Raw genomic sequence first — 22,244 nt, 5'->3', positions numbered from 1 at the left:
CTCATTGAAACATGTATTGTAATTTTTTGTAATGTGACTGTGCATCCTTCCAGTTCTTCAGTTTTTCTGTTTTTCACATTTAAAACCTGACCACTGTACAAATATCCACCAGAAACTTATGGCAAACCTTTGAGCTCTGGAAATTTAAATGAGGAAATATATGGAAATTTGACGGACCAAAATAGTGAAGGACCAGCATATTATCACTACCCCATGTGTTTTAATGTCTGTCTGAGTGGGATGCCTTGCACTATTAGGATTACTCCTAGTTTTTACTTCTAGTAATGTGTGTTAATCACGGAAGATATATTTGTAAGTGTCCTGCTTTTAAAGTCAATTGAGGTTTTCTGTAGATTTTGTTCATTCAAGTACAAACACAACAGTCAACCTTTGTCACTGGGGAGGAGGCACCCCGTCAGAGCCCTGACAGGCAGGAACTCTGAGGGGCAGTGGAGTGGGAAGGCAGTCCCTCGCTTACTCTTGGGATCTGACCTGGTGGCAAATAACACCCAAGCATGCATGCAAGCTTTGATGTGTTTGAAAATGTAAAAAGGAGGATTCCGACATCTTTAAAAAGAATTCATTTTCAATTTGTTTTCCTGATTGTTAAAAGTATTTGTGATCAGTTTTTTTGAGTCCACTGATTGGGGAGAGTGATGGTTAGTAAAGACAGAAATTGAGACAGAATTGACTAATACCCTAAAATCATTAAAAAATAGTTAGCTTTTGTTATTCAAAGCAGAACTCTAAAACTATGCAAAGCAGAATTTTAAATATTTGAGATGCATCAGTCAGTTGGTGAGATATCAGAAATTTAAAAATGTCCAATTGGATATCTCTGATTGGTGTTCATCAAGTCAAATACTAAAACGTCTGCCCCCCCCTCATCCTATTTATTACGTCCATCAAATCTAGAGCCTGCCACCAGAGTCAGTTAAAAAACATGTCAGTCCACAGCATATTCTTTGTTGCATTTTTAGCTTAGTAGTAAACTCATTACTTCTATCTATTTTACTTTATAGTATGATAATATGACAATTGCAAGTCTGTATTGGACAAAAAAGCCTGACAATACTCAATTTACTGAAATGTCTCGAGTAAATACCACATTATTTGATATGATACACATGATAATGTGTTCAACTAAAATTCCATAGTTTTGTGAAGAAATGGTATTTAAGTAAACAAGAAAATAAAGAGAAATATGTGATTTTTGTTGGACCAAAGAGTGGGACACAATAATGTGATCTCTTATTTTTTGCGGAGCAACATGGATTATTACTACTAAGGGTTATTATCATTATAACCAATGTTTGCAAATTTGCATTCAAAGAATTGTTTTTACTCATTTTTTTGCTGCTAAGGCAGTTCAATTCCTTCAACAACACTGATTCTCAGTCGGAGGTACTAGTATCCCTGGGGGCACTTGAAGGCATTCCAAGGTTACCTATTTTTTTATTTTTTTAGTCAATAGAAACATAGCACACATGCATAAACACTTTGAAAAATGTTGCTATTCTAAAACAAAAATGTTTGATTCCTATATCAAGATGGTTTGACCAAACCTGGCTCTTCCAAAGGACAGTGGATTTCGGGATGTGCATAAAGGAACACCCTGACTTGTAAGGGAAGGCTTTGGAAATACTTCTTCCACTAGCTTCCACATATTTATCTGATACCTCCTTCTCTGCAATGACTGGTCAAAACAAAGCCACTAAATAGAAAGAACCTGGAAAAAACTGGATTAGCATTTGCCCCATTGCCACCAAAGATGGCAAAAATCCACCACTGATTGCAACCAAACGTTTGTCACTAAAATGAAAGAGCAATGAAATCAGTTCAGTGCAACAGTGTCATTTCAAAGCAGTTGAATCCAGTGTTGACAATGTGTGATTTTATGATACTTAGAGATTATTTTAAGCAAAATTAAGTTTTTTCTTTTTTTTTTTGGGGCAAAAAAAAGTTATTTCTTAATTGACTGAGACCAAAAAGTGCACATTAGGATGATAACTATTCAATGCTTATTAGTTAGAATATTTAGTAAATCACTCCCTAATTTTTATTATAAATCAGCCATTTCTTTTTTTAAATACTTTGTGCTAGATAGAGAATTCTTGGCTGAAAAAAATTCATACAGGGTACATCGCAGAAAAACGGTGGCAGTCCACTGATTTTTGTTAGGAAGTAATGGTTAGCCCTGCTTTCTCACAGTTTCTTTGCCATACATGGATTCTGAATAGATCTGTGTATTTTCTTCTTTCTATGCAAGCAAAGGTCTCTTGAGGAAGGAGAGATGTTCAAACATGCGGCGTATGTAAAGCAGTTGCAGCGAGCTGCTGGGCTGATACTGAGTAATCGCCATGGTAATGAGGGGGGTGATTGCTGATGTTAGACAGGTTTACTGTGTGTGTGTTTAACAGGGTGAGACTGGGAATTTTGAGTCTCCCTGCATGCATTGCTCCTTTGGTAAAGGCCCCGGGCACGCCTAAGCTTTCGGGGAGGATCTTGATCAACAAGGGAGTCATGTCTGGTGCTGGGAAACCCAGCAATTTTTGCATGATCCTCTGTGACTCACTTGAGTTCCCCTCCCTCCTGTAGGCAAGCAGCCCCAGACATGGCGGTTCGCGACTACAGTGCCTTGCGAAAGTATTCGGCCCCCTTGAACTTTTTTACCTCTTGCCACATTTCAGGTTTCAAACATAAAGATATAAAATTCAAATTTTTTGTGTAGAATCAACAACAAGTGGGACACAATTGTGAAGTGGAATGAAATTTATTGGATGTTTCAAACGTTTTTAACAAATAAAAAACTGAAAAGTGGGGCGTGCAATATTATTAGGCCCCCTTACTTTCAGTGCAGCAAACTCACTCCAGAAGTTCGGTGAGGATCTCTGAATGGTCCAGTGTTGTCCCAAATGACTGATGATGATAAATAGAATCCACCTGTGTGTAATCAAGTCTCCGTATAAATGCACCTGCTCTGTGAAAGTCTCAGGGTTCTGTTCAAAGCGCAGAGAGCATCATGAAGACCAAGGAACACACCAGGCAGGTCCGAGATACTGTTGTGGAGAAGTTTAAAGTCGGATTTGGATACAGAAATATTCCCCAAGCTTTAAACATCCCAAGGAGCACTGTGCATGCAATCATATTGAAATGGAAGGAGTATCAGACCACTGTAAATCTACCAAGACCCTCTAAACTTTCATCTCGAACAAGGAGAAGACTGATCAGAGATGCAGCCAAGAGGCCCATGATCACTCTGGATGAACTGCAGAGATCTACAGCTGAGGTGGGAGAGTCTGTCCATAGGACAACAATCAGTCGTACACTGCACAAATCTGGCCTTTTATGGAAGAGTGGCAAGAAGAAAGCCATTACTCAAAGATATCCATAAAAAGTCTCATTTAAAGTTTGCCACAAGCCACCTGGGAGACACACCAAACATGTGGAAGAAGGTGCTTTGGTCAGATTAAACCAAAATCCAACTGTTTGGCCACAATGCAAAATGATATGTTTGGCATAAAAGCAACACAGCTCATCACCCTGAACACACCATCTCCACTGTCAAACATGGTGGTGGCAGCATCATGGTTTGGGCCTGCTTTTCGTCAGCAGGGACAGGGAAGATGATCAAAATTGATGGGAAGATGGATGGGGCCAAATACAGGACCATTCTGGAAGAAAACCTGTTGGAGTCTGCAAAGACCTGAGACTGGGACGGAGATTTATCTTCCAACAAGACAATGATCCAAAACATAAAGCCAAATCTACAATGGAATGGTTCACAAATAAACGTATCCAGGTGTTGGATTGGCCAAGTCAAAGTCCAGACCTGAATCCAATCGAGAATCTGTGGAAAGAGCTGAAGACTGCTGTTCATGAACGCTCTCCATCCAACCTCACTGAGCTTGAGCTGTTTTGCGAGGAAGAATGGACAAGAATTTCAGTCTCTCGATGTGCAAAACTGATAGAGACATACCCCAAGCGACTTGCAGCTGTAATTGCAGCAAAGGGTGGTGCTACAAAGTATTAACGCAAGGGGGCCGAATAATATTGCACGCCCCTCTTTTCAGTTTTGTATTTGTTAAAAAAGTTTGACACATCCAATAAATTTCATTCCACTTCACGATTGTGTCCCACTTGTTGTTGATTCTTCACAAAAAATTTGAATTTTATATCTTTATGTTTGAAGCCTGAAATGTGGCAAGAGGTTGACCAGTTCAAGGGCGCCGAGTACTTTCGCAAGGCACTGTAGTTACCCCCATGTTGACTTGGTTAGATGGATACTTAAGACTGACAATAAGTGTTGGTGTTTGTCTGCACTCCTGTCATCTCTACCAGCTGGTCATGTCTGTAGAGGGTGGTGCTTTAGGTCAAGCCTCTTAAGAAGTGGACAGATGAAGTCTGAGCACTGACCTGGCTTGCTTAAATTGAGCAAGCAGATTAATCAGAGTAAAAGCTCAAGAAGAAGAATAGCGCTGTTTGTGGGTTCATACACTTTTTTAAAATTTTTGTTACAAACAGTGACCAGAGTGGAAAGTTACTTTGAGGCAAAGTAGCCCAACACGCCCTATACAATAATACAAATTTTGCTTGTTTTTTTTTTTTTCTGTCTTTTCAGAGGAAGCACTGTGTTTTCTATCCTCAATACACGCAGTGCAGGTTTTAAATGCACCAACGGCAGGTGAAGCAATAGAAAGGTGTGGCTCATCTCTAGCAGCCCTCGGGACATCTCACATTTTCCCATGCATTGCCACTCCTTCATTGTCAGCACAACCTGGAAAACGGTGTATAGTTTTCTTAAATGTCTATGAAAGCCAAAACAGTAGTGTAAACTTTAATGGAGCTGTTGTGATGGAAACGGTCACAATACCTAAGATTCTGCAGCGCTTTCATGTAGGCATGAGGCTGTTACCTGTATCAAGATAAACCGCAGTTTCAAAACTGCAAAAAGTTATAGAGTTTCTACAGTTCAATGTCCTTTTGATTTAGACTCGAGAGCATACTGTGTGCAGTTTAGTGATAAGAGTCACTTTATGTAACTTGTGTTCTGAAGAAGCCTATTTCAAAATGGGTATATTTTTTAAGTGCAGCATTTGTGGTTGCAGCGCAGTGATTGCTGTGACATGCAGTAAAAGCCTCACAGTTACCCAAACCAGACTAAAAAGAAGTTAGAAATATTTTTTTTATCATCAATTGTATTGTTATCATAAAAGTACCACAAAGTATCATTAAAACTTACTAACCACTGGATAGAATGCAGTTTTCTTAGGCCAACAGAGCACCTACCCTCCCCCACCTGTTTCTGCAGACTGCTGGTTTGCAGACTAAAAGAAGGCTACTACATTTTGCCTTACTTACAACAAAGGCCAAATGTGGCTTCATGGAATGGATTATTATTGTTATTACATGGATTAATGTAGTATGTTTTAGAAGCAGTAGCAATAATTACTGCTTTTCTGTTTATAATAAAAATCAATTAAAACATCCTACTGTATACATTCCTCTTTTATATTTTTGTGTAAGTACTATGATACCTCTATGCTAGCATGTTTACTATGAATCTTTCAGGAGTTTATTTCAAAGTTGTACTGAGAGAATCTCATACCGACCTATGCCTACTTTCAGATGAAATATAGTATGTCACCTAAAAAGACATCATAAACTTACTTTTCAGTTGCTGTTAAATCAGCCAATCGCACAGTAACAGCTCAATGCATTTAAACGTGGTAAGGACGACTACTGAAGTTCACACCAAGCTTTAGAATGGGAACTTGACATGGTTGTTGATGCCAGACGGACTGGTGTGAATACTTTAGAAATTGCTGATTTACTGGGATATTCAAACATAACCATCTATATGGTTTACAGAGAATGGTCCATGTAAAGATAGAATATACAGTGGCGACTGTGGCTCAGTAGGAAGAGTAGTCGTCTTGCAATCAGAAGGTGGTGGGTTTGATTCCAGCTTCCTCCTGCCATATGTCGATGTGCCCCTGGGCAAGGCACTTAACCTCAAGTTGCCTGCGTATCGGTGTATGAATGTGTGAGCGTTAGTGAGTGCGATTGGGTGGATGTGGCTCTAATGTAAAGCGCTTTGAGTGGTCTGTATGACTGGAAAAGCGCTATATAAGTTCAGTCCATTTATCATTTACAGTGAGCAGCAGTTTTGTGGACATAAATGCCATGTTGATTTCAGAGGTTGAAGGAGAATGGTCACACTTGTTTGAGATGATGGAAAATCGACTGTAGCTCAAATAAACAAAGGTAGTTGGAATACTAACTCTAAATACACAAGATGTTGAACATTGAAGCAGGTGGGCTACAGCAGCAGAAGACCACACCGGGTGTCACTCCTTCAACTAAGAACAGTGAATCGAGGCTACAATTCACACAGGGTCACAGGAATTAGACAATAACAGATTGGAAAAATGCTGTCTGGTTTAATGAATCTCACTTTCAGCTGTAACATTCAGACAGTAGGGTCAGAATATGGGATAAACAATATGAAAGCATGGATCCATCCTACTATGTATAAGCAACTCAGGGTGGTGGTGTAAAGATGTGTAGGATATTTTTCTGGCACACTGTGGATTGCTTAACCACCACAGCCTACCTGAGTAATGTCACTAACCATGTCCATCCTTTTATGACCACATTGTACTCCTCCTCTTCAGGTGTCTACTTCGAGCAAAATAATGCACTATTAAAATGCTCGGAGCATCTTAATGGGGTTCACATTACTCCAATGGCCTCCAGTCACTAGGTTTCCAATCCAATAAAGAACATTTTGGATGTGTCGGAATAGCCATTCACATCATCGATTTGCAACCAACAATCCACAGCAACTGTGTGATGCTATCATGCAAACATGGACTGAGGAATATTTCCATTACCGTGATGAATTTATGTCATGAAGAATTAAGGGAGTTCTGGAGGCAACAGGGGTTTCAACACTGTACTATCAAGGTGTCGCTAATTAAGTGGCCATTGACTGTAATGTATAATAGTTTGGGTTTTAGTTGGAATGTTGTGATAGTCACTATAGTCAGATCAGCCATACTCTGATAAGAGAACTAGATCAGAACAGGTGGTCTCTTAGCAACAACATGCCATTATTCTTGTGCAATTCTACCCTATTATTTTGTTAAAGGACTCTTCATTTTTAAAGTGGTGCTGGGGGGCTATCAGTGGATCTTTTGCAAGCATGCATATCTTTATTTCAGAGGATTTCAAGAGGACGTTAAAATTCCTCATAAAAGGTTTCAGAAGGGTCTAATATAAACAGGGCTGGTCTGTGGTGTGTATACACTGCTGATCCTGTGGACTCTCATAAAAAGTTGTTTGGAGTCGCTCGCATGAAGATGTAACACAGTGCTTCTCTTACCTTTTTTTTTTTGTTCTGGCAGACCACGATCACATCAAACACTGCTTGTTTTATAATAAAAGATTTAAAGGAGTCTGAAGTGACTCAAGCTCCCAAACATCTGCTTCCTAAATAGTGTTTCAACAAGTTGATGGCTGCTGCCTGGGGCCTTGAAATGATTGCATTAACCACTGCAGGAGGCTTCATAATCTTCATTGCTTGTGGAAGAGCAGATTTTGTTCTCTGTGCCTTTGACTGCGATGCAGAGAGAGGACTATTGCTCCACACACCCACCTTCTCTGCACGTCTGGGGGCGGATGGTTTAGAGACGTTTCTCTTTTTCTTTTACTCAGCGTTGCTTTTTCAAGGGCAGAGAGTGGCAATGCTGACTGTGTACAGGCTGCAAAGAAGCTTTATAACCGTCACGATGCATGCAGTTGATTTGAAGTCACGTTGTGAACGAGGCTGATGTCTGAAATGACACAAGAACAACAGACATGAACGTTGCTGTGCTTGAAAACATAACACTTTGATGTGGGTGGGAGAGAAAAGATAGAGAGGTGGGGGATAGATGGAGACAGTCCAGATCCTTGTTGAAGTCCCTAATTACTGAAGAGGGAGAAACTGTAATTACAGACTGAAGAAGGAACAGAGACAGAAAATTCTAGTAAGTACTGTAGCAGTGGACAATAACCTTACATGGAACGGTCATAAACTGAAGTTAACATGCCTGTGGCAACCGTTCTCATGTCTGAGACAGAGACTGCTACATTGGGCTACACTGACCAGACTATTGTATGCACATTTTGCCAGTGGAGAAAGCAACCACAGACTAGCCATGCTACTTGGCACAAAGAAGATATTTATGTATGCATACCCACATGGATGCAATGATATGTTGCTATTTTTAATAGGTTTTTTTTTTTTTTCAAATCTCCTAAGCTCACTAAGATTCAAAAACCTCTTCAGAAAATATGGTGGTTGAGGAAAATGGCCAACTTCATGCTGTATTAAATTGTACTGCATTCTTGATTACAAAGACTGACCTCGTCGGAAACCTAATCAGAACACCCCATGTTCTCATAGTTTATATTTGATGAGCATTAGAAACAAGGTTTTCTCGTCCACTTTGGACTGCGGTAAAATTAGAAAGATTACAAAGAAACAGTTAGCGCTGGGACCTAGCACAGAACATCCATAATTTATAGAAACCCCCTTCTGAAAGCTTTGAAACTGCCATGCCGAATAAAAATTGGATGATATCTTCTGTGTCCTGCTGGTGAAGCAATCCAAACCACACTTTGTTTTACTTTTATAGCAATTTGGAGAAACAGCAGTTAGATTGGTTCATTTTAAGGGAATTACATAGAGATCCACTGATTTCCTCTGCAAAATGGACTATTTTTCTGGGTAAAGAACTAAAGCTCCAAAGTAAGTATGGATCTTTGTTGCTATAGCTACCTGCCTCTGTATTAGGTTAGATGAGCGATGGTAAGGTGTCTGTTGAGGTCACTTTGACTCGGGAAGGCAGCACAAAAAGTAAATTGCAGGTCCTATGGGTAAATAATTTGTTGTGCAGTGGCACCATGAGGTGAAGATAGAGAAACAGAGACCACTTTAAAGGCAACTTAGTTTCCCTCCTCAATCCGAGGCCTCTTTGAGACTAAATTGGGGCCAAACACAGTTATAAAGTTTAATGTTTTGTCAAGTTGTGACTGAATTAGCCAAAATTGTACCTTTCAGCTATTTCCACAGCGGTAAAAGAGAAAGGCCTGAAAGTTTCAGGGATGTTTAAAGTGGCAAGCAGTTTCAACACAACAGACAGTTTTGCTTATCCATAGAAATCGTCACTACTGATGTATTCCACACTAAGAGAGATTTACAGATACAGCTGAGTCTCACTATCTGCAGTGAAAGTAAACCAAAGATTGTCAGAAATGATAAATTGGCATTTCATTCCTGGCCAGGAGATGGCACAGAGGGTTGCACAGATACATAATTTTCTACAGTTTAAAAAATGAGACATAAAGGGGCTAATTAGTTTGCTGGAGAAAGAAAAGGTCAGAAGTTTGTGAGTGGTTGAATGTTTGTGAGAAATTATTCAAGACTTATTTTGATGAGGATGCTTTATTTTGCAACCATTATATGTCATGCTAGACTCAACTGATGTGAAAGCAGTGTCTTGATTCTGCTTCTGTTCAAACTGGAACATAAAAAGTATTTTCTGAAAGGTCTGGAAGCACAAAGTAGCACTATATGCAATCCTTCCTTTGTACAAACTGTATTAATGAACTAGAATTGAATCTATAAATACTAGGTATGGGCTAAGATTCTCACCATATGACAAACTTGACAAAATAATCTCTGTTTCATGGCATTATAGTATGTATATAAAAAAAATAGAACAAACATGGTTAACATGACACAAAAATATTAGTTATAAAAATGTTTTAAAAAGAAATTACAATATACATTCCCTAAATTGAGTCGTAGTTTTCAAGTAAACATATTATATCAACTTTGCCACTGAGCTCTTAATAGAGTAACATAAGCATACAAAACTAATTATATGTAGTTAAAAATTAAACTAAATAAAAGTTGTTTATTTGGGTCCATTCAAGTGACTAGCCTGCAAGCAGTTGCTTAACAGACAGGCTAATTGTGGTGTCTGGCAAACAATGCTTAGTCATTGATTAGTCAGAAATTTGGAGTGGACACGGCCATTTAATGACAAATGCTGCAATGATAGGGACCTATGAGGAGTTCCCAGAAGTTCTGCACTTGAGTTCTTGTGAACTATTAAATAGGTTTAAATAACTTTGTTCTTCACCTTGCCACCTTGAGGGAAAGAACAAATTCCTCTGGTATTATGGAATATGTATAAGCTTAAGATTGCTGTGTTGCATTCCTTTTGTTTTAAATACTATGATAATTTTTTTAGGTGACTGAAAGTTGTGGGTTCGATTCCAGCTTCCTTCCAGCTTTCTCCTGCCTTATGTCGATGTGCCTCTGTGCAAGGCACTTAATCTCAAATTGCCTACCGATCTGCATATTAGTGTATGGTGTGTGTGTGTTTAAGTGTTATTGGGGCAATGTGGCTCTTGTGTAAAGCTCTTTGAGTGGTCAAGATGACTATAAAAGCACTAGATAAATTCAGTCCATTTACCATTTTTAATAACTGGTTATATTTCATGTTGTATACATTTTCTATTTGTCTTTTTTGTAAGCTTGGGAAAAGTGTAAGAGACTTATTTCAGCCAGCTGACAATCAGTGCGCAGCAACTACTGGTAAAGGTCAATGCTACATTACTCTATTATCTGCACACTCACTGATTTTATTTGGCATTTCATTAAAAGGGTACAAAACCATAGCAAATGTAGGGTGGAAAATGTAAGCAGTTTTGAAAAGAGTCTTTGGAACTGGTAACTGGCCCTCGATCAGTTGTTATTATAGATGAATAGAATTTGTGATACATATTTCAAGAAGTTAGATTTTCCTCCCCAGCCTCTTCTGTTTGGTTTACCTTACAGGTTCACCTCCTTAAATTGGAATAGCATTGAAAAATCTTTTTTTTAAGTAGTTCACCTTCAAAAGTGAAGTTCACACTTTATAAATTGATTTGACATAGAATAATGAATTTCAAATGTTTATTTCTGTCAATTTCTGGAGAATATGTCTCATAATACGGCTTGTTTTTCAAAAGAAATGCAAAATTCATTTTCATCTGAAAGAGGACTTTGGACCACTGATCAACAGTCCTTAGGTACGACTCTTTCAGCTTTGTCTCTTGTTCAGGAGTGGCTTATCACAAGCAATGCAAGAAGGAAGGAATTCTGGATATGTCTGTGTGTGATGACTCTTGAAGCCCTGACTCCGGCCACAGTCCAACAAACTACTGACTGGGCTTTGTTTCACATTCCTCTCAATACTGTGGTTACCCCTTTTATCTTCTGTACCCTTTTCTTCTACACTGTTTTTTTTTTTCCACTCAACTTTTCATTAACCTGCTTGGATGCAGCAATAACCTCTTGTGTTTTTCCCTCATTGGATACGGTGTCAGTGACTGTCCTATGAATAACTGTCAAGTCAATAGTTTTCCCCCAAGATTATGTCAGCCAAAACATCACATTTTTATATTTAATCTTTTTATTTATTAATCTTTTTTTATTGGTCTCATGTTACATTCAAATTTTCTGAGAATTTGGGGTTTCCATTAGGTCTAATAATCAAAAGGATCTAAATGTTTTACTATGTGTAATGAACGTGTATAATTAGAGTTTCATTACTTTCTGTGAGTTACTGAAATAAATTAACATTTTGATGTTCTGATTAATTGACTTACACCAATATCTTTCCACATCAAGAAGACAAAAGATTTTTTCTTTAAATATTTTTTCTTCAAGACAGTCTCTTATGCCTCAAAGGCTACGAAAAGCTTGGTCACTTGCATAAAATGGCAGCTTCAATATCTGTGAGATCAGAAAGTCTTTGGTCTGTCCCCTTATGCGATGCTGTCTGAGTTTGATGTGAGTAATTTGTCACACAATGAAATATTCTGTAGACTCCTGCAACAAAAGGAAAAGAGCCTGATTCTGAAGAGATGTCTTCTCTCTGTTCAGTGTTAAAATGTCAAAAAAGGTCCCTTTGTGAGTTCTCATGTCTTCACCAAATTCCATCATTTTGTTTGCTTTGAGTTCAAACACAGTGCATAGTCCACTATAGTCAAGCTTTAGGTATGAAAGGACTGCATACTACCTTGTGTGTTTAGTCGGCATGAATACAAGTTCCTAAAAAACATTCTGTGAGCAATCTGTTGACTTTATTGCATAGTTGATTTTATAAACAGACCTATTGTTATCCACATTCCTTTAAGCTTATCTCATTAATAATTTATAAATAAAAAGTCTAATTTGCTGCTGAAACCGTCCTGTAAATCTTAGATTGGCTGTCTCAACCATCTGCTTGTATAAAAAAGGAAAACTCAAAACAGCGACTTGTCTATTTTTGAGCTGATCCTGAAATTAAATTAGCCTTTCTCAGGCGAAATGTAATAAGGAATGCATTCATTCCAAAGCATGTGCCATCTTTCCAATATGGCAACAAATTTGGCTTTATTAGTTGTGACAGCTAGAGGGCAAACTATTTGTGATCAGCTGGTATCTGCCTTAGCACCAAATTGATTCCCTTGAGGGGAGAAAGAGATGGAGATGAACAACTGTAAAGTGTGGCCCACAGAAGCTTCTGGCAAAGTTCAGTTCAATTCAGTTTATTTATATAGCGCCAATTCACAACACATGTCATCTCAAGGCACTTCACAAAAGTCAGATACATAGTACATAGTACATACAAAGTGTATGATATACACTCTACTCAGCAGCACCTCCTAATATTGTCTGCTTTTCTTCAGGGCAGCTGAGTGTTAAAATAACATAAATATTAACTAGATTTTAAGTACTCAGCTCAGTGCTAACTTACTAAAGAATTTATCTGCAAAAGATATCCAGCACTATAGCTTTCTACTAAAGGTTGATGCATAGGAATGTGTTTGTTTGTGTACAATAAAATAATTGGAAATGTTTAGAAGGTTTCTTATGGCATTTTAGATTGATCTTACCTTGACAGAAGCAGCTGGATTTTCATGAAATCAATGATCTAAATCATGAGAGAATTCCAAACTGACTGCATCCCATTCTGGCTACAAGCAGCATGTATAATCCTGATGGCAATCAGCAGGGGAGTCTTGTTTACTGCATGCTTCTGTGTTGCTTCCCTGTGGTTCATCTGATCTGATCTGCGTTGTTCGATAATTAGGATCATTTAGAATGTATGTACTTGACTTGGAATCTGTATGATTTGACTGAATTTACTTTAAGTGCCCTGAGATGACATGTGTTATTAATTGGTGCTATATAAATAAACTGAATTGAATTGGATCGGCTGAACTTCACTTGTGGCAGATATGTGTTCCGTCTTGTCACCTGTTTGCAGTCTTTGTACATTCCGTTTTCTAAACTGTTTCTGTGACGGACTTTCCAGATGTTGCTGTGAAATTAACCATACAGGCCATCGGGTTATTGTTGAACCTCACCTCCTCCACCCCCAACAACACGCACACACTTATCAGTTTAAAGCCTGCTATTCGGCCTACTGTAGGACTCCAAAGCCCTTTTAATCCAATCACAGTGTCATGCAGCAATTAGCTCATATCCTGTTTAGACATCTCAGAGTATTAGATTATTCAAGACTAGATTACCCACATGTATTTGGTACATATCCAGCTTCCCTGAGGTTGTATTGATTGAATTGAACATCTTGGTACTGTAGATTTTCTTATAAGCATGTCTTGACAGTGGGCTCCCATTCCTTTTTATTAAGTGATTTACAAATACAGTTAAAACATAGTGTATAAAAATGTTTTTTTCCTCGCTGTCTGAACTTAAGTTAGACTTTTCGTGTCGTATGCCAATTAAGATTTACATTTGCTAAATACCACAACAATGAGAAAGATGTTTTTTTTTTTGCTCAGAAGTTCACATACATTTCTAAACTGAATGACTTACCACAACTATTTTGAGTATCCGTCCACAAGCTTCTCTCAATAGTTTCCTAGAATGCTGGCCCATTTCTCCCGACAGAACTGATCAGTCAGTGGTCAGTGAGTTAGGTTTGTAGGCCGCCATATTGAGACGCACCTTTGCAGTTTTGTCACACAAATCTTCTGTAAGACTGAGATCAGGGCTTTTGATGGTCGCTCCAAAACATTGACTTTGTGGTTCTTAAGCCACTTCGTAACTAATTTGGTGGTATGCTTAGGGTCACTCAGCAAATCCATTTGCAACCAAGCTTTAACTTAATGGAAGCTGTTCTCAGATTTTGCTTCATTATTTCCATGAAATCACATAAGCAAGCAGTATTTTTGATGTGTTGTCTTAAAATGCATCCAGGTGTGGCTAAACCTGCAATATTGTCTATAAAGCCATGACATTATCAGAATCAGAATCAGCTTTATTGCCAATTTCGTGCATACAAACAAGGAATTTGACTCCGGTACACTTTGCTCTTTTGTTATCTGGGGGTTTCCCAAATTGCTTAAAGGCATAGTAATGTTATTATATGTACACTTTGACTTATTTGGCGATTTATTTTTCTTCATTCTTGCATTATTCTGACATTCAGCAAGGTTGATTTGATGTGAAACCTAAATCAACCTAAACTGTCTCTTTCTGCAGTGTATCTAAATATGTTTTCAGCTGTATATTACAAAACAAATTTTGGTAGAAAGACTATTTTAAAATAATTTGAATAAGCAAATTTGTTTGTTGGATTCAGTTGCCCATCCCAGGTAACTCAAGGTTTCCCCTCATTCTTGCCAAAACGGTGAGAGACTGCAATCCTGACATGTCTGGTCTTGACCCAGTGCTGTTTGCCAAGGAGGTTGACTAGGTCAACTGGAATGACAACTCTGCTAAACTCACATTGCTTTTTATGATCAAAAACTATCTGCATGTTTACCAATCTACACATCATCATCCTTCTTTACATTTTGGAGTGTTTTCTTTATCTGCTCTAGGGATTTTTCAGGCCCTCCAGGCAGGATTGCTGTGCCAAAAAAAAAGGAGTGAGCATAGGGCACAAATGAACAGATGATAGGATCTTGGCTTGTTACAACATGCGAATCCCCCTGGTTCTAATCAGCTGATGTTACTTCCAAATTGCCTCCTTAGCATGTCATTATATTTGTGTGTGTGTGTAGGTGTTAAATGTGTGACCGGGGAGGGCAGAAAGAAGGAGCAGAGATAAATGACTGCTCCACAAACTGAATTTGCCGTTGACTTCAGATGTTTTGACCTTGTTTCATCTGCTTCTTACAAATTAATTCAGTTTGGATGGGAGGGGAAAATTGCTTTATTCTTAAGATTTTCATTTATCTGCAGCCTTTCTAGTTGAAAATTATTTTTTTTCCCATGTCTCAGCACTGAGACTTTCATTTGAATAATTTCGCAGAACACATTTTTTATGCCCTCTTTTTAATTGTCTGCATTAATTTTTTTTACCTTAGTTCTAATAAGTGAATTTTATCCTTGTGATGAAGACCACTTTGGTGCCATAACTGCTCATTATTTTCTTTAATTGGAACATGATACAAAATGATGTAGAATGAGAGTGGATATACAGCATATTATTTCTTAATTCTTCCCACTTCCTCTCCTCTCTTTCACCGTGTCTTGCAACCTCAAGTGTCTCCTGGCCCCATTTTCCCAATTAGCTTCTACAATTAGGGTAGGAATGTAGCACAGGAGAACTGGGATAACAAATTTAGCAACAATGACAGAAAATGAAGACTGATTGCCTCATTGTCTTTTCTCTGCTGCATGCAATGTGAAAATGCATAGTAATGTTTTCTCTTATATAATACTTTTTATCTGTGAACCATCATGTAATTGTATTAGATTTGCCCTGTAACTGCATTTGTTTAAGTGTTTTTTTTTTCTTATTTTTGTTCACTGGTTGTGGGTCAGAAAACCTGTTTGCAGTTTGTTCAAGAAAGACTTCTAGGCTTGTGTCGGCTACCTTTAATCTCTTTAGTGGGAGAGAGCGCTGTAATGATGGTGCACTGGGACTAGCCTTTTTATGTAATCCTCCCACCACTTTAAAACACCATCACACTATTATATACTCTTGTATTAATGTACGTGCTTAAATAAGTGTGCATTAGTGTTGCCCATGCTTTCCTTCCAAGTTTTTTGACGATGTCTTTCATCCTCCAAGAGACAGTCTGATCGGGGATACATTTTATGCAAGGGCATTTCATAACTGAGTTGGATTAATCCCCCAATTATTTTCCAAGCCTTTTGGTAAATGATACATAAATCCCCAGAGGATGAATGAAGTGGGTTGCTTAAACATAAGTTGTTTTCATAGACTTGATCATGTAAGTTATGCCATCACTTCATCACATCTTTAAAATGATTTATGTAAAACAATAAAGTGCCACCTTACACTGTAATAAACAGTTACTCCATTATGTTTATAAATATGTTCATTTCTTTAGGTTATTTTCTTTTACATTTTCATTTTTAAGTACTGTTTTTACTTTCAGAAAACACTGGAATCCTGAAATCTTGACCTTGTCCAGTGAGGAAATAAGTTGAATAGAACCAAGACATCTGAATTTAGCTTGCTGAAACGAATGCTGTAATTATAGTAGCTATAAAGGTTTGCTTTTCTAAAACTTTACCAAAATATTATTTGACTTGGTTATCTACTGCTATTTGGATATTTTGTGATCAACAGAAACCATGCAATATGTTATACTGTTGGCAAACGTTGCGATGATAATATGACTCGCAATAATTAAGCAACTACCTAACTTCGTTAATGTCTTTCTAGTTTTGGTACTTTGCAAACATAGACCCATGATAGCAAGTTTTCTGGCTACTGGGTAAAAACAATTTATCTTTTCATTCCGCTACATCTGCCGTTTTTGCAACAAGATAACTTGGTTGTATTTTTCTAATGCCGACCTAAATATTTTCCGTTGCATTAAACAAAAGTCATTGTCAAATATATAACTGGCATAGAAAGCCTAAATGCATGGTACTTAAATAATTAGCTAATACATATTGCTGTTAAAGCAGTTCTTTGGAATATTAATATTGCAATGATATAGCGATAATGGTAAAAATGCTATTTTTTGTCCTGTCCTAAATAAAGGTGGTGTTTTTTTATATTTATTTTTACACCCTCTTTTAAAAATCTAGAGTTTGTACGCATTAAGGATTTTGGGGTGTGTTTATTTTTTTGCAGACAGTTTGGTTTCACAAATTGTGTTTTTAAAGAATCTGTAATCAGTGCAGAATAATTCAGTCCAACTTTGACTCCAAGTACTGCAGTTTTTACTCTCTGATATGGTGAGGATCGTTAATAATTTGCCATGTAACATATTTCAATGTAATACCAATAATTAATTTGTGGATGAAACAGAAAAAGGTATTCTCTTTCTTAATAAATTTAGGATTTTGTTGGGCATTGCGCGGTGGAGCGGCCACCCTATTTAAAGAGGCTTTAGCCGTCCTGGGTTCGATTCGACCTTAGGACCATAGCTGCATATCTTTCCCTTTTCCCTCTCTGTCCATTTTCTGTTTGGTAACTGTCAATAAAGGTCACTAAAGCCAAAAAAAAAAAAAAATATGTGAGGCAATGCGTAAGGACATCACATCATGGTAATCTAATGTAAAATAAATTCACAGTGTAGTTTTTTTTTGTTTTTTTTTTCATCATGACTTTTAAGTTAGACTTTTCGTGTCTTATGCCAATTAAGATTTACATTTGCTAAATACCACAATAATGAGGGAGATGTTTTTTGTTTTTTTTTTTGCTCAGAAGTTCACATACATTTCTAAACTGAATGACGTACCACAACTATTTATATATATACCACTACTTTATATAGCAAAAAAAGGCATCTTCTGTTGTTGAGGATCTGGTGTTCTCCAAGTTTTAGGGTGTTAAATCTAAGACAAGTCTGTCTAGATCATTAATTTATTGCCTCAGCCACTCAGCAGTCTTTTACTCACCTGTACACGAGCAGGAAAACATTTAAAACATGCAGGATATAAATGTCTCCTTTTTTCAATTCCTACTCAGGCCTTTCATTTTAGTTGCTGCTTATTCATTTCTGAGCTGCTTTTTGTCACTGTCTGCCTCTTCCTGTGAAGCAGTTTTGTCCGCTTGTGCATACTTTCTATTTGCACACAGTCAGGTACTGTAAAACAGAAGTTACTGTTGGCAGGTTACTGTTAATGAAAGGTGATGAGTTGTTTAAGTGTGAGTCATTGATATTTACATTGTAGGTGGGTTATGCACCACTCAGGCCACCCGAACTACATCTCTTGGCAGTACAGCAGGAACACACACAAACATGTGGTTTCATCAAACTCTTGGCTCTCATTAAAAATAGCAGACAGAGAGCAAAAATAAAGGAAATGTGAAAGTGCTGAAGCTAACTGAGGCAGGAGGATGGGCTGATGGGGTTGTTTCAGGTTGTCAGTGATGACACATTGCATATTCTTTTTGCCACCGTGTGGATTCAGGCGAGAAGTAGATGATTAAGCTTTCTTTCACAGTATTGGTGGTTTGTGTTGGTGCTGTTACTGCTGCAACACTATTGTGGTTGTCTTGCTGTCCTCGGGTTATTCTTGAGTGTTTGACTAGGGACCAACTAATTGGAAGAAGTCCTGGAGTAGCACAGGAGAAGGAAGTAGAGGAGAGGTAGATGAGAAGCACATTAAACTCTTGCTGAGAGAGTCAGGTTTATCTACATCTATCGGGCATCGAGAGGGACTTCATTTGCTGTTTAGTTTATCTACACCAATGCAGTGTACCATTCCTGCTCTTAATTTATTTTATATATTGCTATTATGAAATCATATGAGGATACACCGAGTCAACACGTTATGAACATCCCAGAAAGATATGTTGATCCTGTTTCACAAAAACACTTTATTTAGGGCTTTATTTATTTTTTTCAAGACAGTTATGCAAGCATTATTACCACTGCTGCTAGAATAACATTATGTACTGCTATAATGTTGATTATTATAGCTGTAAAATGTTTCAACATATTTACTTATAGGTATTTTTTTCATGTAGAGCAGTAATGAATGTGTTACCTGGCATGCTGTTTAAAGGCTATCAGCTATGTCATGTTCTCATGCCAGTGATTTTACATTTGTCTATAGATACAGATTAAGGTTGAAATACAAAGTTAGTCTCATGTACTGAGGAAGATATGATTAATTCTTGAGATTTAGTTATATTTCTATATTGTTGTTTGTACAATTCAACATGCTTCAAAATCAAAAATGAGAGTACATCAATATTGAAGGTTGCATTAAAAGGCAGAAAATGCAATAAATTAAATAAACCAAAAAATAAAAAACTGCAGAAAAGCCTGAGTCAGCTAAACCACAGAAGAACCAGTACGCTATTCTTAATTATCTGGTGATTCTGTTTATTCTTATAAAATAATTAATTATTTTATTAGTATATACAACACTGTGTGAATCTAACAAAAAACAAAAATAAAAACCTGGGAAATTGTTTAAGTAACTGGCTTATTGAACAAATGTTCTTTTTATTTCTTATCCTTGTAAAGTAATACTAGTATCCTGAAAAGTGATACTTGCAAGTTATTATGGCCAGATAATGTTCTTCCTACATTTCATGAGCATTACTTAAGAAAGAGTGATGGGTGGCAAAGTAGCAAATTTTTTATCTATTTCAGACAAAGTGTTTGGATGATTTCCCTGACTCACTTATACATGCATAGCTAGCTAACTGACAGCATGCAGCTATAGTTGGATGAAAGTGAATATGAAACTTGAGAAAACCCAGCTCTGTTTTAGGTTTGTATTTAAAAGGAATCTAAACCCTGGAAATATTATAATGTCAAATTTTAGAGGGTTTCACACAGTCAGTCTTAAAACCAATAACATACTTTCAAACTGGAAATTGCTTTTCAACATGCCATGTAAAAATGAAACTTTTTACTGTTTATGCATGTATTTTTTCTTTGTTACATTTATTTTGTTGACTTGAAGGAGGCTAGTGAAAGAAACAAAGTGAGTAAAGCAAGGCGGACGTCCTCTGTTCTCTTGACCCTGTTGTAGTGATAAGTGAGCCTTTCATCCTCCAACAATGTGTTGTTTCTGCTTTCAGACCATCATGGAGCAGTTCAACCCCTGCTTACGGAACTTTGTTGCCATGGGGAAGAACTATGAGAAGGCCCTTGCCAGTGAGTCCGTTCATTTCCTTCATTCATTTTTTTCTTCTTCACTGCAGGTTTAGGAACTCAGCCAAGACAGCACTCTCTTTTTCATTTTCATGTATCTACCTGTCTTTCTGTTTTCTACGAAGGCTGGATTAGCTTTATTTTCATGCAGTGTGGCCACGCCTTATAATGAGGGGCAGTGACTCTATCATTTCGTGTATCCTTTACTTAGAAAGAAAAAAAAGCACCAAAAAATAATCTGAAACAGAACAAAAGATGGCACTCTTTTTGCAGTCAGGTTCACTTCAGATACTTAGATTTTTATGCCTAAAGACTTTCAGCAATGGTGGTTGTCTTATGAGATCTTTCATTTCCTTCTGGATTAGTGCAACAAAAGAGTGTATTCTCAAAATACCCCTGAACCTTAACACAACCCCAACCCCCACGAATTAAACTGGCCAAAACAATAGCTGAGATTGTTCTCCCTCCCCAGGCCAGCACTCCTATTCCCTTACACACACAATAAATAATCCTGGCCTTGGTGTGCCTTAGGAACAAACTGGTAGGGGTTCACTGAGCCATTAAAGACCCACTTTGCAGAATTGGCTCAGCCTAAGGGACTTAACAACTGTTTGAGGACCCGTTTCTATCCATATGGTGCAATTTATGAAAATATTCAACACCACTAATGCCAAATGAGTTTAATTTGTAGGCCTGCAAGATCTGGATGTGGTTGTTTTCTTTTCTTTACAACACAGTGAATGATTTAATTGCACAGTTTTTCCTAACAGGTCTAAAAAATAAATTGGTTAGTCCAACTGTAACAAAAAACATACTCTGCAAATGTATGATCACTTCTTATGCCCTGATTAAAATGTTTGGTATTTACTGTTCTTTAGTGTGAAGGTTAAGTGATGGGACTTTGAAATAAGCTCTTAAACCTTGCATTTAGATCTGGTAATCCCCTCAATTTGTCATATTGGACCATTCACCAGACATTTTGTCAGTGCTGTTAATATAGATCCAAGCTCTTTGGTAAACCATTCTTTTAATTGTACACTTGATTTTCCACACCCTGCAGCAACACTGTCTGTTGCTTTGAGATGTTTCAACTCTCACCACCATTTTCACCCAACTATGTGGCATGTATGTGCAAAGTCACAGGAGCTGACATGCCTTCACTTTCCACATCACGGCAAGCACAGGGTCTCTTTGCCATGATGAAAATGAACCGGTGCAGGAAAGGTGAAAGCAAACGCACGCTGTCCTCTGCAGTTGGTTCAGCTGTAATTGGTACCAACATTAGCATCTGTCCCTCAACTTGGAAGACTTCGTCTGTGTCTGCATTTGTCAGTTAGAATTACCCTGTTCCTGCCATTCTATTGTTGTAAATGTGTCTTACACTTGGCAGCTGTCTCCAGGCACAGATCTAGTCTGTCACCTGCACTGCTGCTGCATGCACCTTTATAAGCAGTGACCATTACTCCCCAGAAATTGTGGGGCACTGTTAGACAGTCAGGCAGAAATTCTTTGAAACTTCCATCTGCCCTGCATGACCTTTGGTGGCAGCACACCAACAGTTCGAATAATGGGGTTCAGCTGCTTGTTGTTTTTTAAGACTGTTAGGGTGCTTTATTTAGTTCCAAAATAAAAAGGACAGCGAAAGCTATTGATTAGTTAATCTGTTAATCTTATTTCTGTAAACTCTGGTTTTGAATCTGTAACTGGCACATACTATAACCTTTATCAGAAACTTTTCAAAACCAAAGTATTTTGTGCAAAACTTTCGCTATGAACAGAAGCAGACAAAACAGAACCAGAGACAGGTGCTGCTGGCTACTTTCTGGAAGTTCGTTCTGGAAATGACACCAAATCTACAGGGGTTGGACAATGAAACTGAAACACCTGGTTTTAGACCACAATAATTTATTAGTATGGTGTAGGGCCTCCTTTTGCAGCCAATACAGCATCAATTCGTCTTGGGAATGACATATACAAGTCCTGCACAGTGGTCAGAGGGATTTTAAGCCATTCTTCTCGCAGGATAGTGGCCAGGTCACTACGTGATACTGGTGGAGGAAAACGTTTCCTGACTCGCTCCTCCA

At 37.8% G+C, this 22,244-nt stretch overlaps 1 protein-coding gene across 5 annotated transcripts in view; it reads left to right on the top strand.

Annotated features, from left to right (window-relative positions):
* LOC124863142 (brain-specific angiogenesis inhibitor 1-associated protein 2-like) overlaps positions 1–22,244 on the top strand; it is a 77,847-nt gene that overhangs the window by 1,409 nt on the left and 54,194 nt on the right. For all 5 annotated transcript variants that reach the window (XM_047357389.1, XM_047357391.1, XM_047357388.1 and 2 more), the window contains exon 2: positions 20,088–20,163. In XM_047357389.1, coding sequence (XP_047213345.1) covers positions 20,088–20,163 — 76 coding nt within the window. The remainder of the gene's footprint in view (positions 1–20,087; positions 20,164–22,244) is intronic.

This window comes from Girardinichthys multiradiatus, chromosome X, assembly GCF_021462225.1.
Source record: "Girardinichthys multiradiatus isolate DD_20200921_A chromosome X, DD_fGirMul_XY1, whole genome shotgun sequence".
Lineage (NCBI taxonomy): Eukaryota > Metazoa > Chordata > Actinopteri > Cyprinodontiformes > Goodeidae > Girardinichthys > Girardinichthys multiradiatus.
This window is presented reverse-complemented; position numbering and strand designations above follow the sequence as displayed.